General features: G+C 31.9%; 1 protein-coding gene across 4 annotated transcripts in view; it reads left to right on the top strand.

Annotated features, from left to right (window-relative positions):
• Micu3 (mitochondrial calcium uptake 3) overlaps positions 1-27,281 on the top strand; it is a 97,437-nt gene extending 70,156 nt beyond the window's left edge. For 2 of the 4 annotated variants that reach the window (XM_076853765.1, XM_076853763.1), the window contains 7 exons: positions 2,896-2,991; positions 9,024-9,124; positions 9,867-10,038; positions 18,789-18,897; positions 21,046-21,203; positions 22,827-22,895; positions 24,576-27,281. In XM_076853765.1, coding sequence (XP_076709880.1) covers positions 2,896-2,991; positions 9,024-9,124; positions 9,867-10,038; positions 18,789-18,897; positions 21,046-21,203; positions 22,827-22,895 — 705 coding nt within the window. In that variant the 3' untranslated portion in view covers positions 24,576-27,281. Of the gene's footprint in view, positions 1-2,895; positions 2,992-9,023; positions 9,125-9,866; positions 10,039-18,788; positions 18,898-21,045; positions 21,204-22,826; positions 22,896-24,572 lie in introns of all 4 variants that reach the window. The other 2 variants (XM_076853764.1, XM_076853766.1) reach the window with 2 other exon arrangements.
• Positions 27,282-27,504: the final 223 nt, after the last annotated feature.

Here is a 27,504-nt window from a genome sequence, read left to right as displayed (position 1 = left end):
ATAAAGAAATCTTGACCACAACTGCAAATTTAAGGGAGTTTTACCAATAACAGTCTCAGAACTCACGCCAAAAATGTATCACACTTATAGGGTATAGTACATTCAGGACATCATATTGCCTGTGCCATCCATTTTCTAAATTATTCTGAACTATATGTGTGTCTTTTTTTTCCTTTTAAATGAAAGTCTACACTAACATGACCCTCTGATAAAGGAGCCAAAGGTTAGATCAAAGATAATGAGAAGACTTCTGGAAATCTTTGCATATTGCTCTCTATTTACATCGCAAAACATCATAGTTATCTATTTCATAATCATCACAGTGCTCAGTTACATTTGGACATTTTCCCTTCATTTTTTCTCTTACTCTATTTGTATATATTTTGGTTGCATATTTTCACTTGGTGTTTCTTGCTATTAAATTCCAGTTTTATTTTCATTGATACTTTAACCTTATTTTAAATATACTATTATATTTTCCTCACGTTACAGTTTTCTATTAGTTTTGCATATTCTGAAATATACTTAATTTCATTACCCAAGTTATCAATTAAAATATTAAGTACTAGCTCCAGAATAAGCAAATATTTAGGCATTAATGGATATGCCTAACAAATTACAGTGATTCATTAGCTTTTTTTTCTGCAGCAATAGTTGCTACAAGTATATTGTCCCTGCCCTCAGAACCTTTATCATGTGAAAGATGGTGTAAGATAAAACAAAAACAAATATATCCAGTTATAGCAATTCAGTCTAGCATAATTTAGTCTCTGGAGCGAAGTGATGAGTATAAAGCTTTCTGTAGGAGGAAATTTATTGAGCTGTTATATTCTAAACATCTTTTTGATTTTAAAAACTTGCATATTATCCTGGTAAATATACATTTTTAAAATATGAAGAGTAAAAAAATCTTTATATTTGCTTTATCTCCTAATGTTTTAAATATTTGTATGTGTGTGTATGTGTGTGTGTGGGTGCATGTGTGTGTTGGTGACTAGTATTTGGCAATATGGAAAAGATGTGAGTTTACAAAAGGAATCATTTCTATTATTCTAATAATAGTGTACAGTAAGCCTTATTTTCTATTTTGATAGGTTTTACAATCCTGTTTTTAAAATCTTCTGTTAACCTTCTAAGTTATAATTAAAAATGCATTCATATTCAAAATATATCTTAATATTTGAGAGAAAGAATTTAATCCAGTTAGTATCTATTGAGGTTATTTCAAACCTACATAAAGGAAAATGAACCGTGTTAGTTCAATGTTTTGCTAATTTTACCTGTTTAGTTTGTAACTACTTAGTTAATGCTTATTTAGTTAGAAAAGGTAGTGATGGGCAGATTTTCTCTCATGTTGCCACAGTTATTACTTATGGTAACACTTATGTCTGTGTTAACATTTTATTGACATTTTATTAAATTGTGAGTAGTAGGCAGCTAATTAAAATTAAAGATGATCTTTGAAATAATTTCTACACAACACTATCGTACTGCACTACAGTTTTATTAATGGTACCCACTTTTATTTTTATCTATATATCTATCTATCTATTTATTTATTTTGAGACAGTCTTTTGCTGTCTTTCCCAGGCTGGCCTGGAACTCCTGGGCTCAAGGGATCCTTCTGCCATGCCCTCCAAAGTATCTAGTACTGCAGCTGTATGCCACCGTGCCCTGCTGACTCTAGACTTTTAAAAATTAAGACCAAAAAAATAAGTAAAGTTCTCACATATCTCATCTAAGTACAATATGGTGCATTTTCTTTTGTTAATAACCAAAAAATTGCCTCACCTGAGAACCATGTAATCTTCCCTGATACATCCTGATTTTTTTTAAATGTTTATTTTTTAGTTTTTTAGGTGGACACAATATCTTTATTTTTTTTATTTTATTTTTTATGTGGTGTTGAGGATTGAACCCAGCGCCCCACACATGCCAGGCAAGTGCCCTACTGTTTGAGCCACATCCCCAGCTCCCATCCTGATTTTAATTATTTTTTGTTTAGAGATTCAAGTTCAGCTTGCAGTCCAGCATTTTCATAGGAAGATTATAATACTTTTTAATCTTGGTATCTTCTTACTAACCAGTACTGAGTTAAAAGCTAGTGTTTGATCCTTGTAATAAAGATTAGAAAGTGCCTTATCCATTCACAATAGACATACCTACAAAATTGCTGAGTGGTTTTGAGGCAGTCAACGTAAACAGGTATATTTCTTTTTAACAAGCATTGAATTAGTTTAAACTTTGTTTCTCCAAAGTATATGGATAAGATTATTTTCTTTTTGGTACATTGATAAGATAATGTATGAGAGCCAAAAATAATTTTTAAATTAAGTATAATATAATAGGTCACTACAAACTTACCAAAATCTTCTACATATGAATTTACTTCATACCAGGTTATGAATAAAAAAATTTTTTGGTGGGGGGGTTGAACCCAGGTATATTCTGCCACTGAGCTAGATTCCCAGCCTTTTTATAATTTTTGATTTAGAGATGGGGTCTTGCTAAGTCACTGAGGCTGTCCTTGAACTTGGAGTCCTCCTGCCTCAGCTTCCAAAATAATGGGGATACAGAGTGAATAGTATTTTTGTATTTTCTTAGAAGTTTTTCATGTCTCAGTAGAAGGGCAAAGGGAGGGATTGGAGAAATTGACTCTTTTTGACAAAACTACATTGAACTTAGAAACAGCAGCTATATACCAGTACACCTTTGAAAGCACTATGAATTTACCAGCAGTGTAATTTAATACTGTTGTATGCAGCAGAAAACAAAAAAGGTAAGCTAATGTGTTTTCTTTTCTTTTAAGGTCAGTTAGAAAGACTTTGAGTGTATAATTGCCATTCTTTGTAACTATTCTTTAGATTTCAGTTGTGCTTCTTAAAATTTCTATAGGTACTGAAAACAGATACTGAGGAACTTGTCTCCAGAAGCTATTGGGATACACTGAGACGTAACACAAGCCAAGCATTGTTTTCAGATCTCGCAGAGGTATAATTAAACCTCAACAAGGTCCTTGTACTATTTGTCATTTTGTTAAATCTAGTCTTCATTTTGTTTTAGAGTCACAGGATGAAACAACAAATGTACAATGTTTTTTTATTCAGTAAAATAATAATTACTACATGTAAACTGTATTTGAATGTCAGCTGTGCTGACAAGGGCTGCAAGACAACCTACAGTTGTCTGTGTTAAATGAATTTCCTTCTTGTTAAAACATGACTTGCCAACTTAATTAAAAGGAAACAGTGTGTGGTCAGAACAGTCGATAAAGAAAGAAAGGAATAATTTACTTTGCATTATTTAAGATTGCCAGTGCATGGTGAAAATAAAAAACAAACTGCGCCTCCACCAAGCATTCTGGCCTCAATCCTCAAAACATGGCAGTGGGCTAGCTGCAGCATATTGTCACCAAAAGTGATTTCCTGTGCTGCTTCCTGTCCTTCCAGCAAAATGTTCACTGTGCAGGTGGTGGTAGGGGTAGGGGTGGGGGTCAGATCTGCTTCTATCTGGAGTAGATCTGCTTGGGGACGCGGGCTATGCAGGTGATGAGGTGGTAGAGGAGGCCAGAGCAATGTTCCTCGCCAAGCAGGCTTGGCCATGCATCTGTGCCTAGGGTGAAAGTGACCTTCTCACTCTGGGACCCTGGGAATGACACAGGTGACCCAGCACCTGGCAGCCAGTCTTCCTGTGACCCTCCTGACAACAGTAATGCCACTTGCTTTCCATGTAGTTGAGACAGGGCGTAAGTTATTGTTTGCATTAAAAAATCGTGTTCCTGTGTACATTTTTTTAAAAAGGAAATGTCTCAGAATTGTGTGAGAATAAAACTGTTTGGAAAATCAAAAGAAAAACAGATTGACCCTATTTTAGTTTTATTATCATTTTTTAATTTAGTACTGACAGGTACCTTACTGCTGCACATAGGGTAGGCTGCTTCTACCACACCCCACTTTTGTTAAGCCACAGTCAATAGAGATTTTAATTTTAAAGGATGGGCTGTGTCTTAAAGATTAAATACTGTCTTATGTTTACTATTAAGAATTTTTACACTTAAAACTCAAGGTGTTTTAAGTAAAGATTTTGTAAAAGCACTTTTTTAGAGTACATTAGGATTGTAGCTCAGCAGTGGAGCCCTTTGCTAGCATGTACAAGGCAGCCCCTGGGTTGGATCCCCAAGCTGCAAAAACAAACAAAAATCTATCATCTTACTAGAAAAGGACTTCTTGGCAAATACTAAGAGATTTGTTTTTCATTACCTTTTTCTCTTTAAAAGTTTTCTTCTCATTTCTTTTTCTAAACTTTAAATTTGACTTTTAAAAATTACGCCTAAAAATTATGGAGAAGGAAACTGCAATCATCAATTGTAATGCCTTTTTTTTTTTTTTTGAGATGGAATCTCACCAATTCCTGGGCTCAAAGGATCGTCCTGCCTCAATCTCACAAGTAGCTGGCATGGCAGGGGTGTGCCACTGTGCCTGGCTTAGTTGTGATTTGTGTTATATTCCATTATCCATCTTTATAGTGTTACTCAATTTGGTATCCAGGGATGGATGCCAAACTAGGGGAATTTTGTCATTTCTGCTCAATTTTAAATCCCAAAACAAATAAATTATACATTTTTTCCTATGCTTAATCTGTAATATATAAATATGATGTAATTATCACCATTTATTACCTCATATAATTACCTTTTAAATTTGAGTCATGTTTAGATATGAAGTAGAAGATATTCTATTCACATATATCTTAGATATACTTTATTTTATAATCAATTAAGTAGGACAGAGTAGTTGTACTTATTTAAAAATAAGAGTAACTGGGAACACTACCCCTGTAAGTCCCTACAAGCCAAGTAACTGTGGCCAAGCTTCCAGGCTTCAAATTAATAGTCATGTTCCTATTGTCTCCCCCCATACTAGAGTGTCTACTTCCCAATTTTTAGCCTTTCTTTAATCCTATCTAACTGCTAAAATTCCGACAGATAACATCTGCTAATTAGATTTTGAATTTAATTTAAATATTAGGAAATGTTATATCAGAAGAGCTGTCAGGTCTTGTATACACAGAGGATTATGATTTGTGTGAGAGTATTGGAAAATGTTTATGGTTCTATCAGAAGTATGCTGGCACTGGCTTTTACAACTTCCCAGAACTAATTCTATACCTCTTTCTGGCTTAACAATCTTCGACATATCTTTGGTACCCTAAAAGTGGTCTTAAAACACCCTTTTTAAAGTTTTTATAAAATCATATGATGAAAATTTTCATGACACAGCTGATACTACTTTCTAACCAAAATCTCATATTATAAATTCAGAGTTCAATATAAGCATTGTCATGCAACATGCTGAATACAGTCTCTGTCACTACCAGAATTATCAACACTATTTTGAGTATTACAGAGGAAATCTAAATTTTTCTTACTTGCCTTAAACTTTACTTATTCTTACTAAGTTTTTTTAAGAGAGAGAGAGAGAATTTTTTAATATTTATTTTTTAGTTTTCAGTTGACACAACATCTTTTTATTTTTTTATTTTTATGTGGTGCTGAGGATCGAACCCAGCACCCCACGCATGCCAGGAAAGCGCGCTACTGCTTGAGCCACTTCCCCAGCCCAGTTCTTACTAAGTTTTAATAAATTATTTAAAAACAAAAGTAAAGCAATAGTTTGAATATTTCCTTCAGCCCTTAGATAGAACTTATCACACTATAATAAATGAAAAGATGTTGAAAGGCTCTCTACAGTTCCTTATTTTAATAGTTGAATCAATTTGTATTTTGTACAAATTTATTTCATTTTTTTATTTGATCACTTAAAATTATTTACTTTGTATGCTGAGAATTGAACCCAGTGTCTAATGCATGCTAAGCAAGAACTCTACCACTAACTGGGCTACACCTCAGCCTAAAATAATTTTTAATCAAAACAAAATTAGATAATAGCCTTTCATGTAAATGGCCCACTGGATTCTTTTGTGACTTTTCCAGGCTTTGTTATGAAAACACCTGAATTTATTTTATTTTAGCAATGAACATAAGAATCAAGGGGATAAAGTCTTTTATTTGTTAAGTCTCTTGTACTTTGCATTATGTAACACTAGTAGGATACCAAGGACAATGGTATAGTTTCCAGTGACTACGAGCAGTACTCTGTTTCACTAAATGGGGAAACAAGCTTTCCCTATTTCCATTTTCTAATTTTTTTTTCTCTAACATCAAACTGTTACTTATGCCTCTGTGGATCTGGATTATTGGATAAGTGTAACCTGAATCTAATAAGATTTTAACGCTGAAACATTTTAAGATGTGCTCTACTCAATGGCCATGAGAACTGGCCAAGTGAGGTCATTATTTCAAGCCTGTATAAAACCAAGCCATCTCATTTCAGTATGCTATGTCTTACAGTAAATGATTTCACAACACCAGGGAAAGATGTTCGTTAGTTATATTATTTGAGTTCACTAGTTTTTGGTGTTTCTGGGACCTCTCATTTTTAAGCTATTTTTTTTTATATAACTATATAGCATGTGCTTTCAATGACGAAAAAGAATGTTCCATATTCTAGTTATTTTCAATTTTTTGTTGTGTTTAATCCTTTTTGAACTTCTTGAAATATATTTATTTGGCAAAAATAAATAATAATAGCTAACATTTATTGAACATTTACAATGTGCTTGTCACAGTGGTAAAATATTTATATGTGTTATCTAGCTTTTGAACAACTTTTTAGAATACGTACTGTTACTATTCCTGAAGATAATAATGTCCTCAGGGAGGTTAACTTCCCCAGGGTCACTTAAATAATGAGAAGTGTCATTATTCAGTGCCAGCCAGCTGACTTTGGAACTCATCATCTAATTTGCTCACCACATTACTGCTTATTTCTGAAATAAACAACTTTTGGAAAAATACCTCTTCTTACCCCTTACACACTTTGTCCTCTTTTCTCCTGATCCATTTTTCTAGCTTCAAGACAAATACCCTGATTTTTCATGCAGACTGTCTAGAACCTCCTCTCATGTTTCACTTAAGCATGCCTTCAGAGATATTTTCTTCCCCCGTTTATGTGTTTGACGGATTATAAACTGAACAATATAGATATATAAATCATAAAAGAGAGTCTATAGTTAACATCAGGTGTCTCCCCCTCCCCAATGCTATCTATATCTTATGGCTACCAATAAGAACATCTGTGTGATTTTTTTCTTTTACATTCCTATTTTAATTTTATTCACAAACTTGTTATTATAGATAAAAAGTATCCCCATTTAACAGATAATGAAGCTGAGGATCAAAAAAGTTAATGAAACAAAATTTTTTATTCTAAATCCTGGCTTTTTTTTTTTTTTAATTAGAGCAGTCTAGCCTTCTCAACTTAAAGCTACTGGTGAAATGGCACCTTTCCAGGGGAACTCAAATTGTAGTCTCCTTTACATACATAGCACTGAAAGGCTGGTTCTTCCACTCTTATTCTTCATTATTCAGAATACATTTTGTTAAGAAGATATATTTTAAAAAATAGTATGTTGTACTTGACTACCTGCCTATATTATTTTTCTTCTACGAACAAATCAAACTGCTAACAGTCCTTCAAAGAAGTTGATAGTGTTATTAGGAAACTTCTCAAGTATTCCAACTATTGAGAAGTCTTAGGACAGAGACATAGGTAATCAAAGTAGCAGAGAAATCACTGTAGAAAAATAGTTTAGTGCATTAATAGAAGTACATGTTAGAAGGGAGATCAGAATGTGTGATCTCTGCTAAAAGAAAAAAAATGATTCAGGGAGAAAGGAAATAAAGATCCAACCAGTTTTAAAGGATAAAATAGCTGTGTTCATCAAAGATTGGAAAGAGGGTTGTGAGGAATCAAATACCAAATTTTATTGTGTAGAGGTGGGTGAAATGAGACTTTTTGTCAGGGACAGTAGAAAACAAGTTCTTTGTAGAGAAGATTTTTTTGTTGTTTTTGTTTTTCCCTATGTCCTGTTGTGGAGTACTATCAGTATTATGGCTGAGAAGTGACACATTTCAACTGTGTATCTTTAGTGAATATCTACAGTGATTTTTTTAAATATAGAAAATGATTTAACCTCTTACGTTTCTTACATTTCCTAGGATGCTATGTAGGAGAGTTACATTCATTTGAATTTTATGATTTTTGTACCTGAGTTTATAAAAATAGGTATGAATTAATGTCTATGTGAAGAAGGAGGGGAGGGAGGGAGGGAAAGAGGGAGGGAGGAAAAAGGGAGACCTATAATGCTTTAAAGAAGGAAATTTCTGTAGCCATTGAACTTTGTAAGGAATATAATCAAGCAGTTTGAAGAAAACATGTGTTGGAACTTAGTTTACTAACTTGTACAGAAAGGGGGAAATCCTCTAGTATTAACTTGTGAGAGATTCAAGGAAATCATGTAAACCCTTTTTTAATCCTTTGAAAAAATTATTTAAATTCCAAGATATATTATCACTGTAGTTTCAAAATATAATATCATCTATTTAAAATATCACTGTTATTTAATAGGACAGTATTCTGCTTAAAAGAATGTTTTAGGAAGTTTGAAGTCATTCTCATGTCAGTTCTGTGTCTGCAATACACTCACAAAAATTTACCTGTTTTGGCCACCTGTAAAAAATGTATTTTTCAGATTAAACAGGAAAATCCAAATCAAATTACTGAAATAAAAATAGTATACTTAGATGATTACTAAAGGATTTAAACTATCTCAGATAATTTAAAGTGCATGTACTCTATAGGCATAATTTGAGATTAAAAGCTTCTTAAATATTGTCATGTCTTGAACATTTGGGGGAGATAAAAATCAGTTTTGTTAAAAGTTTTGTTTTTAAAATTTGAACTTCCTTTTAACTGTAATTACATTTATTAATATAGCCTACATTTCTCATTCTAACGTTCTTACCATTGCATTCTTGATATTTATATGTTGATAAAATTCATTGAGGAATTTTATTTTATCTTTTTAATTGCAATTACCTTTTAAATTGTGATTTTTTTAAGCGTGCTGATGACATCACAAGTTTAGTAGCAGATACTACACTTCTTGTACACTTTTTTGGAAAAAAAGGAAAAGCTGAGCTGAACTTTGAAGATTTTTATAGGTGAGCTTAATTTTTACCTAAAATTGTTAGAATTTTGGGCTGGGGATGTGGCTCAAGCGGTAGTGCACTCACCTGGCATGCGCAGGGCGCTGGGTTCGATCCTCAGCATCACATAAAAAAATAAAGATGTTGTGTCCACCGAAAACTAAAAAATAAATATTAAAAAATTCTCTCTCTCTCTCTCTCTCTCTCTCTCTCTCTCTCTCTCTCTCTCTCTTTAAAAAAAATTGTTAGAATGTTAATGTCATTAGAAATCATCTAGTGCAGTGATACCATTTGCTACTCTCAACTGAAGATACTCTTTGTATTATCCACTTCCACTAATACCTTTATACTAATGTTATATTGATAATTGTGACACGAAGTTGTTGAAAGATCAAAATGTCTTCATGTCTTTATTGTTATCACCTATATGTCCAGAAGTATACGCCCATACCTTAGTCTCAATAAGCCACAGTAGTATTAAGCAATTTAAGTATCATCACCACTCTGCAAGGTGTGTTTATTATCTCCACTGTACAAATGGGGAAACTTAAGACCTGAGAGGTTATTTGCCCCAGGTGCTACAGTCATTGAGTGATAAAACCTCTTATAACTTGTCCTCTTTTCTTTCCCATTTACCAAGAGGATTTTCATAAAGCTTTGAGTCATCATTTAATTAACTTATTTCCAAATAATTTTTTCTAGGACAGTGAACATTTGATCATTGCTTTTGATCATTTTTTGTTGTACTTTATAATAGATTCATGGATAACCTTCAAACAGAAGTTCTAGAAATAGAATTCCTTTCCTACTCTAATGGAATGAATACCATCAGTGAAGAAGATTTTGCTCATATTCTTCTACGATATACAAATGTGGAAAATACATCAGTATTTTTGGAAAATGTGCGTCACAGTATACCTGAAGAAAAGGTATCAAATTCACTGTATTTATTTTGATATATACATTATCTTGTAATTATATAGGTCTATAAAATACCTCTTTTGTTGGTTTTCTTTCTCCTCTGTGAATCAAAGATATTTTGGATAAATTTTATCCTTCTGTGTCCCAAGTGTTCTCTCCAAATTTTAAAAAATTAATTTTAAATTCCAGGTAGATACCCGTACATTTGTTTTAGGTGTGCTAAAAACCTTTAAAGCTATTAGAAGTTGTTTTATTCAAATTAAGAATATTATTTTTCAAGAGAATTCTGCTGACTTGTGTGCTTTGACGAGTACATGAACATCACTTCAAAACAGTTTATATTGACGTCATTTATCTCACACACCATTCATTTCTATAACACCCTTAATAAAAGGTCATTTGAAGACTGCTGTTGATGAGTGAGTGATCTTATCTGCAGTTGAAGTGAGACTTTTCAAAGAGTTTGGAAGGCATGAATGGTTAAGAACCTGAGACAACTGGTTGTCTATTTGTTTAGTAACAAATGTGTTGTCAGCACTACTGAGCAGTTGCATTATCTAGTGGTATTTGAACGCATCATTGCAACCAAATAGAACTGGTGTCACAAGTACCCTTTTAAGCATGGGATGTTTTGGACATATTGCCTCTGTTTATGTTTATAGAAGGATCAGGTTAATCTTTCCAAGAAAAACTTGCAAATGTTTGACTTTGTTTAGAATGGATACACTGTGACAATGTTAACAATTCTCTAGGTCCCCTAAGGAATGAGAAAAAAAAGGACTAGATGCATTTGGTTATTAGTTTACATTGCTTTTTAATCAGGGAACTTGTATCTGTTAAGCTGAATTTTTCCAACTCATACATAATTCCATAAAAATAAATATTAGAAACTGTATTACTTGAGCTACTGTAGTATTGTTTAGAGCCTTGAATCTTTTTTTCTTTTAATTCTTTAATTAAAAATACAGATTCTGAAGGTCAAATTTCAGGAATGACAAGTTTATAGAAATTTTTTCTACTGTTTTTACAATTAATTTTTACATCTAAAATTATATCAGAATGAAAAGTCTTATGTTACATTCAGCTTCTGAAAACTTCTCATTGATAGAAGTATCTTAAACACTACAAATCATTACAATAGAAATAAAAAAATTTGCACCAACATTAATCCAAATTTATTTCTTTTCTGTATTACCACATTAATTCTGAAAACATCCTTGCAGGCCAGTGATATTTCTACCACACCCTACTTAGGTCTTTCTCTTACTATTTTTCTCTCCAGTGGTATTGTGGGGGGTGCTTTTGAATAACATTTTATATGTATAAAATATTTTTATTTCCATTCATTTATCTAGCAGATATTTATTAAGTAGATGCCTATCTACTATTTATGAGTCCTTATATTAAGCACTAAGGATAAAATGACAAGATAAATAAAATTTTCTTTTATAGAAATATAGAGATAAACAAACAAAAAAATGTTATTCAGATACTGATGTTATGAAAAAATCATGGTGAATAGAGAAGAAGGTAGATTCTTTTGTGAATTTTCTTAAGAGAACGTGTGAAGAATGACCTATGCAAAGATGTGGATGAAGAGTATTTCTGGCAGAGATAACAGCAAATAATAAAAGCCTGGAGAGAGGAAAAGCTTAGTTTGAGAAAATTACAAAAGGCATTTCCTAAAGTAAATAAGAAAGTAGTAGGTGATAAAGAGGAAGAAAAGAGACAGATGTGGGTCGGGTCTTATAAGATCCTCTAAGCCAAGATAAGGAATTTATTTTATTCTAATAATGACTTTTTATATTGGTGATATAGTTTATTCTAATAATGATACCAATAGTGTTAGAGTATTTAAATTCTACAGCAGAAATCATCTAAACTACCCTAGCTCCATTTTTTGTGAATAAAATCTTATTGGAATACAGTCTTGCTTATTCACTTAATGTATTGTCTGTAATTGTCTACGACAGCTTTTGTACCATGATGATAAAGTTGAATAGTAACAACAGAGACTATATATAGCAGCAAAATGAGAATATTTATTCTCATGCCTTTTACTTGAAGAGTTTGCCAACCTTGCTTTAGAGTTTATTCATTCAAGTATTTATTCAATAAGTATTGACTATCTACTTTAATATTCAGATATGATCTAATTCATGTACCACATACCCTCTGATTGATGTTTCAAAAAATCATCATGGCTGCTACATAACAGGATAAATTTTAGTTGGCCTGGCTTTGAAAGAGACAAGTTAAGATGCTTTCATAAGAGTCCAGGTGCAAGATAAGTATGACTTAAACCAGGATAAAAATAGAGAAAAGAGTCAGGTATTGGATCACTGAAAACAGAACTGATAGAACTTGTTTATGGATTATACCTCAATGAGAAGTAAAAAGAGGAATCAAGAAAAGGTGAAACAATGGTACCATTTTCTGAGCTAAGTAAGACTACTATAGATTTAGGATTAGAAGAGAATCAAAAGTTTTATTAGGAACAAGTTAAGTTTGATATTCCTACTAGATATCTAAGTATGGATAATAAGCAGACAGTTAGATATGTGTGAATACAGTTTTCAGGGGTGCAGTCAGGGATGCTGATTAGTAGTCATTAGTAGATCTTAGGTCATGTTTCCAGCTAAAATTTGTCCTCAGAATTTCAACCTTTTGCCTACAGCCTACTCAGCCTGTCCACTTGCCAAGGTTGCAAAACTTGTTCCATTTTACCACATTTCCTGTTCAATTAATGGAAACTCCTAGTTTACATAGAAAACATTTTCACTACACATTTTCATTATACCAAAAGTAAATCCTATAACTATTAAGCTGTTTCTCCTCGTCTTCTTTTCCCTCTAGCACCTGACAGCCATCACTCTCCTTTCTCTGATGAATTTGCCCATTCTAGATATTTCATGGAATTATACAATATGTGATCTTTTAAATTCTTTCATATTTTTGAGATGTATCCACATTGTAACTTGTATCAGTACTTCATTCTTCACAGTGAGTGAATCCTAATCCATTATATGTATGTGCTATAATTTAATTTTTCATTCATCCATCCACAGACATTTGGGCTCTTTTTACCCTTTGGCTATGTGAATAGTGCTGCTCAGCATATACCGTTTTTCAATTCTTTTGTATATATACCTGCAAGAGGAATTGCTGGGTGATATGTTATTTTATTAATTTAGCCATCTTAGCATATGTGAAATAGTACTCTATGTAGTTACCTTTACTTTAATATGAGTCTTTATTTCTTCATATGGGTACGAATTACTATCTGTATCTATCTATATAGATAGATATATCTATATCTAGTTTTCTTTCTTTTCAGCATAAAGGACTTTCTCTAGCATATATCAAACCTTCTAGCAATACGCTATTTTGGCTTTTGTTTATCTAGGAATATCTTAATTTCTTTTTAATTCTGAAAGGATCGTTTTGCCAGTATAAAATTCTTGGTTGGCAAAGTTTTTCTTTCAGCATTTGAACTGTATCATTCTGCTGACTTCTGGCCTTCATGATTTTGATGAGAAGTCAGCTGTTATTCGTATTTAGGATCATTTTTACTCAGGAATCATTTCTCTCTTGCTGCCTGCAAGATATCTGTCTTTGGCTTTCATTAGCTTGATAATAATTTGTCTTGATGTGGGTCTCTTTCAATTTATTCTACTTATATATCATATATGTAGACTTAGGTCATTCATTAGATTTGAAGTTTTCAGTCATTTCTTCAAATATCTTTCTGCTCAACTCTCTTTCTATTCTATCTGTGTTGGTACTCTTGATGGGCCCCCATCTGTTCACTTTTCTTCATTCTTTTTCCTTTCTTCTCAGACTGAATAATTTCAAAGTTGTCCTTCTCTGATCCTTTCTTCTGCCTGCTTAGATCTGTTTTTGAACCTCTGTAGTGAGGTTTTCATTTCAGCTATTATGCTTTTCATCTCTTTTTGTTTGGTTCCTTCCCTCCCCCCCCCACCGCCCCCTGTTGCTGGGGATTGAACCCAGGGCTTTTTGCATGCCAGGCAAGCACTCCACCAACTGAGCTATATCCCCAGCCCTGTTTGGTCCCTTTTTGTAATTTTCTGTCTCTTTATTGATATTCTCATTTTGTTCATACATCATTTTGCTAAGGTTTTTTTTGGTTTGATTTTGATTTGTTTTGTTTTAATTCTTTATTCATGATTTCCTTTAATTCTCTTAAGATAGTTGATTTAAAGACTTTGTCTAGTCAGACCAGTATCAAGGATTCCTCAGGAATCGTTTCTGTTGAAACCATGCAACCATCCATTTCTTTAGTGACTTTTTCAAACTATTTAGTAAAGGAATATAAATCCATGTGGTATGTAGGTACTAAGTTTCTACTTTGTTATCCTAGTGGTCCGAGATTTCCATATATGTCTAGACCCAAAAGAAGAACAATAGTGCTCTCCTACTCTTTGCAACTTGGCTCTGAGACGGAGCACTCCTTGAACACTGAGCCAGACTTCTGGAAACTCTCACTTAGCTTCAGCTGCTGCTCCTGCAGTGCTTACAGTCCTACCAGAGACCGTAGCCTAGAGTCCTCTTGTCTTTTCTGAGCATGCACCATCCTGGGCATGTGCATTGTATGCCAGTTTCCTAGAAATATACAATGGTACAGTGGCCCTTTGAGTTTTTACTGCTCAAAGAACTATTCTTACCAGCCTCCTACTTTCCAACCTTTTGAATTTTATCTGCTATTTTTTACATCTTTCATCCCTTGATCCAGGTAGATGGGGGGGAGGTGTATATATTTAAATCTTTTGACAGATGTTCTGTTACCAGGAATGTTGCTCCAATCCAAGGGGAAGAGAGCAAAAGAAAAGTCAGTCTCTTAGTGAACCTTGAGACAGGTTCAATCACATACCACAGTATTTTAAGAATAAGGTCCATGTGCATCCCCTGATACCAGCAGACCACACTAGGAACGCCAGCCACCCTACCCAAAGTCACTTATACAGTGCAAAAATAATGAATGATAATTAAACAGGTAATTAAACATTTTATCAGTGAATTTTATCCACCCGTTTCTTCATTAGTCATTGGTCAGCTTGCTATAAATTTGGATTGGATTACAGGGTTCAAAATATTTTTTTTGGTTCTGTCAGTCTTTCTAGGTTTATGGTTGTTTCTGTGGACAGACTGATTCTTTAAGTACCCTAGTTGGCCATTGTTCATGATGTCACTCCCCCATTTTTCTTCAGTGCTTTCCACAGTTATTTCAGCCTTGTATACTTCAATCATTTTAGAGATAAAGAGTACACACATTGGATAGTCTTAGCCATTTTGGGGCACTATTATCATGACTACAGACAAAGCACATCAATCTGAACAACTAGTATAATACTAGCAATCTTTATTGATCTGTATCTTCTTGCCTCAGTTTTTCCACTTATGAATTCTGCTGTTCAAGCCAAATGTACCTATAAGTATATATTTATATCCTGAGTAACATTTTTCAACAAACGTATGTAGTTTTTATCATAAAATATACACATAGCATAAAAATTCCATTTTAACCACTTTAAAGTATAAAATTGAACAGCATTAAATACTTTCATGGTATTGTGCAACCATCACTACTGTCTAGTTTCAGAACTTTTTCATCATTCCTAACAGAAACCTTATACCCATTAACAGTGATTGCCCATTCCCCTACCCCTCAGACACTGGCAACCACTAATCATCTTTCTGTCATGGATTTGTCTAATATAGATATTTCATTTTAATGAATCTTACAATGTGTGGCCTTTTGCATCTGACTTCTTTTACTTAGTATAACTTCTTCATGGTTTATCCCTATTGTACTAAGTATCAGCACTTTGTTCCTTCCTATTGCCAAATAATACTCAGTTATATGAATATACTACATTTTGCTGTCTCTGAGTTGTTGAACTTTTGAGTTGTCTTTTATTTGGGCTCTTATGAACCTTCTGTATAGCCTTTTATATGAACATGTGTTTTCAGTTTTCAAAAGAATTGAGAATATATAAAGAGCTAGATCACATGGCAACCTTATGTTTTAATATTTCAGGGCAATACCAAAATGTTTTCCAAAGCAGATATACAATTTTTATAATCCCATTAGCAACATGTAAGATTTCTAATTTCTCTCCATCCTCATTACCACTTCTTACTATATCTTTGTTTATTTAGTCATTTAAGTTGGTATGAAGTGGTGTCTTACTGTGGTTTTTATTTGCATTCCCCAGCATTTTTTCATGTTGTGTTTGTTGGCCATGTGTATATCTTTTTTGAAGAAATGTCTGTTCAAGTCCTTTGCCTGTTTTTAAAATTGGATTGTCTTCTTGTCACTGATTTGTGAGAGTTCTTTTTATATTCTGTATACTAGACCCTCATCAGATATATGATTTGCAACTTTTTCTCCCATTTGGTGATAAGTTGTCTTTTCATTTTCTTGATAGTGCCTTGATCTTCACAAATTTTTAAATTTGATAAAGTTGGGGTTATTCTATTTTTTCTTTTGTTTCTTGTGCTTTTAGTGTCATATTTAAGAAAAACAATGCCAATTGATAGATTATGAAATTTTGTCTCTAGGGTTTTTTTGTGGGGGGTGGGTGTTTTGTTTTATTTTGGCATAAATTTTTAGTTTTGGTTATTAAGTTTAGGTCTTTGTTCAACTTTGACTTAATTTATATAAAATGGTGTGAAGAAAGGGTCTAACTTTTGCATATGAAATATCTAGTTATCCCAGCAAATATTTTGAAAAAAATAGTTTCTTCCCCAGTAAATGGTATGGGTACCCTGCTGACAATTGATCATAGATATTTAGATATTTTATGTCTATACTTTCAGTGGATGCATTTGATGATTTGAGTTTTTTAGTTATTATCATTGTTTGATTTTTGTTAGCCTGTAAACCATTTCCTTTCATCTTACCTCTAACAGTTCATGGATATATTCTATTCTGGGGATAAGAATGGGAAGGCAAAAACAGGCCACTCTCTTCTTTTGGCCTCTTACCCAGATTATATGTCCCTTACTGCTGTTAAAGATGGTTGTTTCAAATTACCTTCTTAAAAATAAATGTCCCGGTTTTTATTTTACAGTTTCATATTTTCTAACAAAGTGTTTAATGTGTACAAGAGAATTATTGTGTGGTTTTTACTTTGATGTGTCTTTCCAAACTTTGAGAATCGTATTTTGAAAAATCTAGATTCAGATGTTGACATTGTAGTCTGTCATTCTTTGATTTGTTTCTTAAATTCATTTTCCTCAAAAGTATTGATATTTTTAACTCAGAGACTGAGGAGAATTGCAGGTTGAAGGCCAACCTCAGCAGTTTAGTTAGGCTCTGTGCAGCTTAGTGAAACCCTGTCTCAAAAGAAAAAAGAAAAAGGGTAGCTCAGTGGTAAAGTGCCCCTGGGTTCAATCCCCAACACCAAAAAAAAAAAAAAAGTATTGATATTTGCGCTACTCCTTTGCTTAAAAATATCCCATCTTTCTGGGGTTTTTTACTTGTAATTTGTCATCTTGAGACAAAGACTGTTGCTGTGACTGCTGGTCACAATATAAAGTAGTATAGAACCAAAGCACTGATCATTTTCCCTGGCAGCAAGCTGTCCTCATCAAAATATTTCCTTCTGGTACAGTCTTCCTAACTAATTCTAACTGCCCTCTCTAGAAGAAATGGCAGATAGGATCACGTCACAAAGTAGGATCCAGGATTGGAGTGGCCATAAATAAATGCAAGAAAAAGACAAAAGTATGCAAATACAATGAGGATTTTCATATTGCAAGTAAAAGAGGGGTTATAATTGAATTGGAAATAATGTATACCAAAAATTGGATATTGTGGTGTAAGTCATTTAATCAGTAGTAAGCTAATACATGAAAATACACTCCTGGTTCTTTGCCTAGCTTTCCAGCACTGCCTCTTTATTGTCCCTTTGTCTTTTACCCCCACATTAAAGTCAGAATTTGTTAAGTCTCAGCTCTTGCTCCTCTGCTCTTTTCTCTGTGTACTTTTTCATTTATGTTAATTTTGTTGAGAATTCATTAACTGAAATTCAGTTCCTGTCCCAATTTGTACTCTCTGAGATACATCGTACTTATTTCCAATAACCTTTCTATTTAACTGCCATAATATCAGTGGTAGCAATTGTACATTCCAGAAGAAGCCACTCTTAACACCACTCCTTTACACGATCCTACCCTGAGGCCTGTGTTGGGCCTGCCAATGCTGTATCTGTTCAGTCATTGACTTCCTCTTGCTGTCTTGGTAGCAGTATCATAACAGGGGCAAGTTCAAATAGACTACTGTTGACTTTTGGTCAACATTTTGATTTTGCATGGTCATTCTAAAGACATTGACATTGAATGCTGAATCATATTTAAGGGAGTACATGTGCAAAGGAAACTATTATGTTTTTTTCTAATTACCTTTTTTAAGGTTAAAAAAATGAGCTTTATGTAAAAGGTTTTCAAAATTAAAACTTTTTAATTCATTTTTTATTGTTTGAAGCTTTGAGCTTATATGACAGTGTTTAAAACACATTCATTATTATTGTAAGGGTAGAAACACTACCCAGTGAAAATAAGTCTGAATGAATCTTAGATTCCATTTGGAGAAAAATAGTTTCAACATGTGCTCTTGGAATGTTTACTTTCAAGATAAATTGAAGATTAGTTTGTTTACTTGTATTAAGTGTAGATAGTTATTTTAATCAATTTGACACTACTGATTGCATTTATATGTATTTTTTCAAAATAGGGCATCACATTTGATGAATTCAGATCATTTTTCCAGTTTCTGAATAACTTAGAAGACTTTGCAATAGCCCTTAATATGTATAACTTTGCAAGTCGCTCTATAGGACAAGGTAAGTAATCAACCTTCAAACATTTAAAGCAAAACATATACTGTACCTAGAGACTTTACTATACTGTACCTAGAGACTTTAGAAAAATGTCAACTAGATATATGGTATTATCATCAACTTGCCTGAAAGTCTGATTTACACTTTCAGGGAGAAGTGACTGACACTTTAAAGAAAGTTAAACGAGTTTAGGGTAAATGAGATAAATTTTTTGTTGAATTTCTTTTTGCCCTTAATTTCATACATGGGAAAACAGTGTTTGTAAAAACATTCAAAGAAACCGTCTCTTGACCGCTTGATGACATTGAAGGACATGTGTCTACCTATGGAAGAGCCAGCTGGCCATGTCTCAGACATTCTCATAGGATGTTATTTATTTTATTGATTTAATACCTGCTGGCTGAAAACCCAGAAATATATCAGCAGAGCCATGTCTTAGCCATGAATTTATATTAACTGACTTTTAAGAATTGTGTATAAAATTATATTATCAGTTTTGCTTCATTTAAACACAAATACAACTAAAATAGAATTCAGAATGCTATAGTCCTCAGGACGCACTCACTTGTCCAACACTATTGTTTGGCTAAGAAGCCAAGTTCTTTTACTAGAATTCTGTGACAGTGACCATCACCTTCCCTCCCCTCAAGGACATGTCCTTTTATAAAATTCTTGCCATAGGAGGACTTTCTGTTTATATCTGTTAAGATTTTACTATAATGTCTCTGCCATAATCTGTGTTAATTCACAATCTTATTATATCTCAGGGGGCATTCTTGGGTTTTTTACTGTTCAATTCCAAGGAGAAGCCAACCTGAACTTCCTAGGTGATGATGATAATCATCTCTCTCAAAAACATAAAGGGATTAGGGGTATGGATCAGTAAGGACTTGGTTTTGACCCCCAGCATCAAACAAAACTAACATCCATAGATCCATTATAAGGTCTCATTTATTTATTCATTGACTAAGAGAAACCTGAGAAAATTTTGTATTTCTTCCATTTTCCAGTCTATAACATTCAAAGAAATTGATATGTTCATGATGTTGATTTCATCTCAGCCTAATGTAGTGTTTTAAAACCAAAATTTTGGGAAGCCATGCTTTCACAGACAGCCTTTACTACCAAAATATTTTAAAAGTATTTTAAAATATAGTAAAAATCAGTTTACTTAATTCAGAATAGAATGTCGTTCTTCTACTTGGTGGAACTAGGGAAATGGAAAAAAATTGTAGTGCTATTGTGAGAGCTAGGAATATATCTGTTTCTTTCTTTTGTTATTACTAGCATCTTAATTTGGGAGTTTACGTCTTAAAAGGACTATTGTATGAACCACTTCCGTATCATTTCTGCCATTAGCTACTTTGCTTTCTGATGTTTCCTAGACAACTCAAGAAGAATCTTCCTAAAACACCAATTAACCTTTCTATGATACAACAACTATAGAAAACTCCTGAATTTCCAGATCGCCTGTTGGAGAATGTGCAGGTTCTTCACCTTACAATCTGTGCAGAGTTCCTTCAAATCCTTTATTTTCCCTGTGCTCACCCAACCAGACTGTTCACTGTTTTCTGAACTTGCTTTATGCTTCTCCTATCTGCACCCATGCCTTTTTTCATTTACATCATCTCATCTGTCATTCTCTGATCCCTACAAGCTGAAATCATCCACCCTTAAAGGCTTAGTTCAAATACAAAATCACAGCCTTTCCAAATCACTGCCTTTCTCTTCCCCTCCCTACTCCACACTGCAGACAGAAGTACTCACTCATTTCAGATTCTCATTGTACTTTGTTGGTACTTTTTATGTTGCCCTGTGTAATGGTTTTTTTGGGCAAGTGTCTCATCTCCTATCTGAGCTCTTTCCTCAGAACTTAAAGGAACTGTCACTGATGCTCATTAAACATGCACTAATTATGACATTATTAACATAAAATACAACTAACTGCTTCTTGCTCTTTCATTAAAACCACAAAATATCTTCTTGTTCCCTAAAAGACAATCGGATTAATGAAAAGTCCTGTGTTATATAAGTAGATAATGACATATGTTTAGAAAACAGCTTCTTTTACAACCTTTCCAGTAATTAACACATACTAAAAAAATAATGTTAATGATCTACTTTTTTTCATTTTTTGTGACATTTATCTAGATGAATTTAAACGTGCTGTGTACGTAGCTACTGGACTCAAACTTTCACCACATTTAGTGAATACTGTCTTCAAGATTTTTGATGTTGACAAAGATGATCAATTAAGTTATAAAGAATTTATTGGGATTATGAAGGACAGACTCCATAGAGGATTCCGGGTAAACCTACAAATTTCAAGTCTATTGATATCCTTTTTAAAATCTGAGGGGGGAAAAATAATAAGTTCAACTTACATATTTAAACAACTTACATATTTAACAATTTAAGCATAAAATGCTCTCTTTGCAAAGAAAAACCATAGGCCTTCCATACTTAAGCAAAAACAATTTTACACCTAAAAAAAAGTCCATGCTTTTTCAATAATTTTCTAATAATTTATTTTCATACACAATTAGTTTAATGTCTTTATTTGGGGTGAAGTATTGCCAAATTTTTTGAAAAATTCAGTTTGCACATTGGCTTTTTAGACTTGTTAATATACAAATATACCTCTACTTTTTCTTTTATATGAGAAATATTTCCTCTAGGTATCTTGAGGCTTTTAAGTCACTACATAAGTCATTACTGCTTGTATGGAAATAAATTTCAAACAATTTTTATCTGTTTAACTGTTTTTTACTGTTGACATATTAAAAGTTAATTGCTAAATATTCAGTGATTGTTTTTCTAAGAACCACGCTTTAGAGCTTGAAATATAGCATGAGCCAATAAATGTATATACATCCAACATATTTATGGATGTACCACAAATGGAAAACAAAACTTTTTTCTACTAAAATTAACAGCTAGTATATTCAGTCTTCCCTCTTTAGCAAGAATATCCCTAAGTACTGTGCTTTTTAAAATAGAAAAAGCTATCTACATATAGAAAAAAAATCAAGATTTATCTTAGATTATGTTTTTTTATGCCTTAAATTATATAATGACATTAAAACTAAGCTATCGGGCTGGAATTGTAGCACAGTGGTAAAGTGCTTTCCTAGTACATGTGTGCTGGGCTCTACCCCAGCACCACATACAAATAAATAAAAGGTCCATCAACAACTAAAAAAATACTAGGGGAAAAAAAAAAAAAAAAAAGCCATCTTTGTAAACATGCTGTGTACTTAACTGCCACCTAGTGGTTAGATTTTAATATTTCAGTTCATGCCACAAACAGGTTAAGGACATATATTGAAAATCTCTCTAATTTTTCTGCAAAAAATTTAGAGTAAGAAAACCAAATAAATAAACATAAACTATTCTATTAGCCTTTTACACTATTTCTCCCTTAAGCATTAATTTTTGTGTGTGTATATTACATTCCTGTGGTTCCCTTTGGCTTTTATTGATAAATTTGCTCAAATTTTTTTAGTTTGTTTTTAATTGACAGATACCAATTGTATATATTTTGGGGGGTACAATGTTGTTTAATATTTGAATACATCGTAGATAGATATATTAATTAACTTGATATAATTTTCACCTCACATATTTATTATTTTGTAGTGAGAACATTCTTAAATGTATTTTTCAGCAATTTTGAAATATACAATACATAATTATTAACATTGGTCACTTTTCTGTGCAATTTATCTTGAAAATTCATTCCTCTTGTCTAACTGGATCCTTGTACCCTTTGGGAAACTTCTCTCCATATTCTGCAGCCTTCTCAGCACCTGCTAACCACCATTCTACTCTACGTATAATGAGTTTAACATTTTTAGATTCCACATGTAAATTAAATTAGGCTGAATTTTTCTTTATGAACGTTTGAACACTTTTGATTTTCTCTTCCACAGGGATATAAAACAGTACAGAAGTATCACACTTTCAAATCCTGCCTAAAAAAAGAACTTCATAGCAGATAAGTATGCTATCTCTGTTTATCTAAATTTTTTCAATAACAACAAAGGAATAATTGTTATTTTTCTTTTATAACATTTAAAAATAGCTGAAAAGGTCTAAAGGTATAGCTCAGTGTTTGAGCATGTGTACAGCATTTATAAGACCTAGGTTAGATCCCTAGCACCATAGGGAAAAAAAAAAAGAAAGAAAAAAAATAGCTGAGAGAAACACAATTATGATGTATTTTTAGGCCATTAGAGTGTTTTAAAATTCTTATGTTAAACTTAAAATAGTTTTTCACCTGAACAGATACAACATAATGATCTAAATCATATGTTTTTAATCTAGAATTATTAGCTCCTAAGGAGTATTTATTACTATATTTTGAGATCATGATTCTGAACTTCTTCTAGGACTTAGTAGATATTTTTTTTAGAATTACTTAAGGTGTGTAGCACTACTCAGTGTTCTTCCACATGTAGTATCTCATTTAATTCTTTCAAATAGATATCCATTTTAACACCAGAGAAAAACAAGAGTTCACAAGTAACTTGCCCAAGATAATTTGCTACTAAGTGACAAACCAGAATTTGAGCTTCAGGTTTTTCTGACTGTCAAAACTATGTTGTTTACTCTTTATACTATCACCATGGATTGTAATAATTGAGTACAGTTCAGGATATCTGTTCCATTTGTAATGACCCAAAGAACTATCTCAAACTTACTAATCTCCAAAATGAAGGTTATGTTTTTCCTTTTTTCTTTTCAAAGTCAACTATAGCTATACAGTTTGTGAGTTCTGATTAATTAGATTTCCACAATGGAAATTTGATTGTTTTTGTAAATAAGTATATTTATGTGCCTGTTGCTAGTTTTTTTTCTTCAGGCTTGAAACATTCATATATGTCTACAGCAGTTGTTTCCTAAACTGTTTCCTGCATATTTGTTTTTGGTTTTGGACTGTGAAGTTATTTTCAGAAAATGAGTATTGCTTCAGAATTATCTTAGAGACCTTAGAATTAATTGTTTTTAAATCCACTGCATATTTTTCTTTAAAAAAAAAAAGGCTGCATAGTCAAGTTTTATGATTAAAAATGGTTAAATAGGTTCCTTCCCCATAGAATTTATTAGATCTTAATATGCTGCTATTCATTTTTGTCTTTAAAAGTAAATTGCAGTTATCAACATTTTGCAAAGTAGCTTTGAGACCTAGTGTTTTTGGAATCCACTTTGGGAAATACTGATCTAAAATGTTTAGAAGCAAATATTTACTTGTCTAAAGTTTAACTGTTGTGATCCAGGTAATCAGAGAAGATTTTCCTAATCTCTATTTTAAGGAAGCTTATACTGCCTTTGAGAATTTAAACAAAACATGTATTTTAAAAAGTAGGACCATTCATTTAGACATCCATAAAAGTTAGTGTTTCTAACCAATTTGTAATAATATCACACGATCCATAGCTAGAAATTGCTTTCTCTTCCTAGACCTAAGACTGAGGATTAGGTAAATTTCTAATGAAACAGTGAACTTCAAAATTAAAGAAAAAAAATTTAATTAACTTAAATCTGCTTACTATTTTACGTGGAATGTTTTTGAGTGCCTTACTTTTTCATATAATTTTCATAAGAATTTTGATTAATGCCATCACGTCTCAGTCATATCCTAAGTAAATATTGCTTTATTATTGTGTTTTTTTAAGTAGATATTCCTAAAGCAAATATTAATGGATTACTGTTTATATGACAAATGCAAGAAACAAAATTTCTGAGAGTGGAAACAAGGCTGAAATCAGAACATGAAGAAAAGGAAAGGTGAAATGCTATGGAATTTATATATTTTTCTTGAACTGAATTCTTCAACATAAAACAGATGAAATGCATCTTCTTCCTACAGATGTTATATATAATCAGTTGACCTTTTGCCTTGATTTATTGAACTCTGCACTTTTTCATTCCCTTCAGAAGTATATGCATACTTCCACTGATGATATAATAATATATTTAAAATATTTTTATTTATTAGGAATTTTCCTTATTTTAAAATAATTTATGACTCATAGAACACAGATCATTTAAAAATGGTCAACATATTTGTTTTTGGTTTTGGACTGTAAAGTTATTTTCAGAAAATGAGTATTGCTTCAGAATTATCTTAGAGCCCTTAGAATTAATTGTTTTTAAATCCTTTTTATTTATCAGGTTTTTTAATTATATTGAAATTATTTTGGAAAACAAGTAGAAATTAAGCTGACAAATAGTATGATGGTTTACATTGTACTTTTAAATTTTAAAAGTACTTAAGTAACATATATTGTTTGACTTGTGTTTGATTTTTTGTTGTTCACTTACCAAAGCCAACAGAATGTCTGATATTCTTCTATGTATATAGTAAAGAAATTTTAACTATAGTTTTTTTCTCAAAACAATAATGAAATAAAGGCATACATTGATGGTTAGAAGCAGGGACACTTGTGATAGTAGTCGCTATCATTATTGTTTGAAACTTGATGCTGATTCTTATTGCAGGTGGCATATGTTAAAACACTAGTAAAATAACATCTTACAGCTCTGTGACTTATTGCATATTCTTAATTATGTCTAGCATCAAAATGGGTATTATAAAAAGCTAGCAAAATTAGAAGAATGATGTATATTTAAATAGAAGCTAATATTTTTTCTTGTGAAAGGACCACATACAAAAGTGATGCCAGTAATACTCTAAATATAATTCATTATTCAAAATAATATGTCTTAAAAGGGAAAACAAAAACTTTCTACTGAAAAATCACAAATTAGGTTTTAACATAGAGAAATAATTTGATAGTACTAAATAGAAATCTTTAATTAGAAACATTTAGTTTATATATACTATACAAAAGTCGTACAATGAATTTAAGCTAATATATTTATATGTTGCATGTGGAAGATATGTTCATTTATCTTCCTAAGATATATTTAATTGTTATATACACTCCAACTATTACCCTGCTTTTACATATGAAAATAGAAGACACTGATTTTTTTACAAGTTATAAAATGTGAAATTGATCTGCATTAGCTTATTTATAAAAGTAATGTTATTTCCAAGAAAGTGTTACTGTTAGGATTGATTTTGTGTTTGTTAGACTTTTTACATCCTTTATCTTATATTATTTATTATGCCAATATAGAAAAATAGATGCTTAATTTTAAGAACCCCATATGTAATTATTATGGTATAATAATTACATCTGCTTTCAAGGTTATCTATCTACTGTACTTTGCATTGATTAGTCATAGTATTATCTGTTATCTAAAGTAATGGAAAAACGTGATGTAATCTTTGGCTCTAAGTTATATTATCTTGTGTACATGGGAAATATTATAAAATCAAATTAGCCCATTTAATATCCTTTATTAGCCTTCATTCTCCCAATGAAGAGCACTGTACTATATACACATGGTTATTATTTATATTTTGTCAGAGTGAATGGATGAGTATCTGCTTACAAGTCTGCAACAAAATATTAAAATGGGAATAAATAAAACATCCTAATCAATTTAATTGGAAAGAGCATAGTAAATTACAGTGATTTACTTGAACTTCATTATCTATAATATAGGAGGTAAAAATATCTCACTGGATTTTTGTTTACACCAATTTAAATATTTTTAAATGCTTTGAAAATAATGTACTTGTATGTTGTTATTTTCAGTATTTCCTTCTGTAAGCTTTTCTTTGCAAAGATTAAGCTATACATAAAATTTTACTATGACAACTTTTTACAGAAAGCTTATGTGACAAATGATTTAATGTACTTCTCAGAATCATTCATAATAAGAAATTCATTTAACTTAAATTCCAATTAATTTTCCTTATTATAAATTACAATGGAAAAGCAATCTGTCTTACATTCTTGTATTATCTTAAAATAAATATACCTGTCCTTGAATCAAAAACATTGTAGTTTGCTTTTATGTATATCTGTGGTCTAATGTTTTTTTGAAAATGTTACCTCCAAACTTTGGAAATCTTCATGGGTTACCAAACCTACACTAATATTGTACTTTCCTCTGTGGTAAAACATGCCTATAAAATTGATTTAATCAACACCATTGTAGGGATGTAAATCACAGACCCATAAAGACTTACAGATTATATCAAAATAATTCCTATATTATAGAATTATGGTTATTATTACCAGAAATCTTTTCAGAGAGTTTACATGTTATCTAATAGCTTATTCGTTTTACTACACAGAACTGATTATTTAAGTGGCTTAAAGTAATTCAACCAAAACTACAGAAGCCCATTTTACTAATGTTGGTATTTTGTAGGTATCATCTTACACCTGGAAATTTATCATTTTTCAAAATGCATTAGTTCCCATATGTTTCTTATAGCCATATAGTAAATTAACATTTTTTAAAGCACAGTTCTTTTATTCTCAAATGATGTGAAAAATATGTATTGTATATAATTCAGCAAATATATAATAAAAATTCTAAATGATAAGAAAGGTTTGTGTTGATTTTCTTTATAGAATTTTACTTTATTAGTAGCTCATGGAATAATAGTTTATCCAGCAATGTCATATGTTGAATTCTATGAAGTATTGTATTTGTAATTATCTTTATATCACAATCAATATT

Source organism: Callospermophilus lateralis, chromosome 4 (genome assembly GCF_048772815.1).
Source record: "Callospermophilus lateralis isolate mCalLat2 chromosome 4, mCalLat2.hap1, whole genome shotgun sequence".
In the NCBI taxonomy this organism is placed as follows: domain Eukaryota; kingdom Metazoa; phylum Chordata; class Mammalia; order Rodentia; family Sciuridae; genus Callospermophilus; species Callospermophilus lateralis.
The sequence above is the reverse complement of the archived record's forward strand: the minus strand, read 5'-3'. Positions and strand labels throughout refer to the sequence as shown.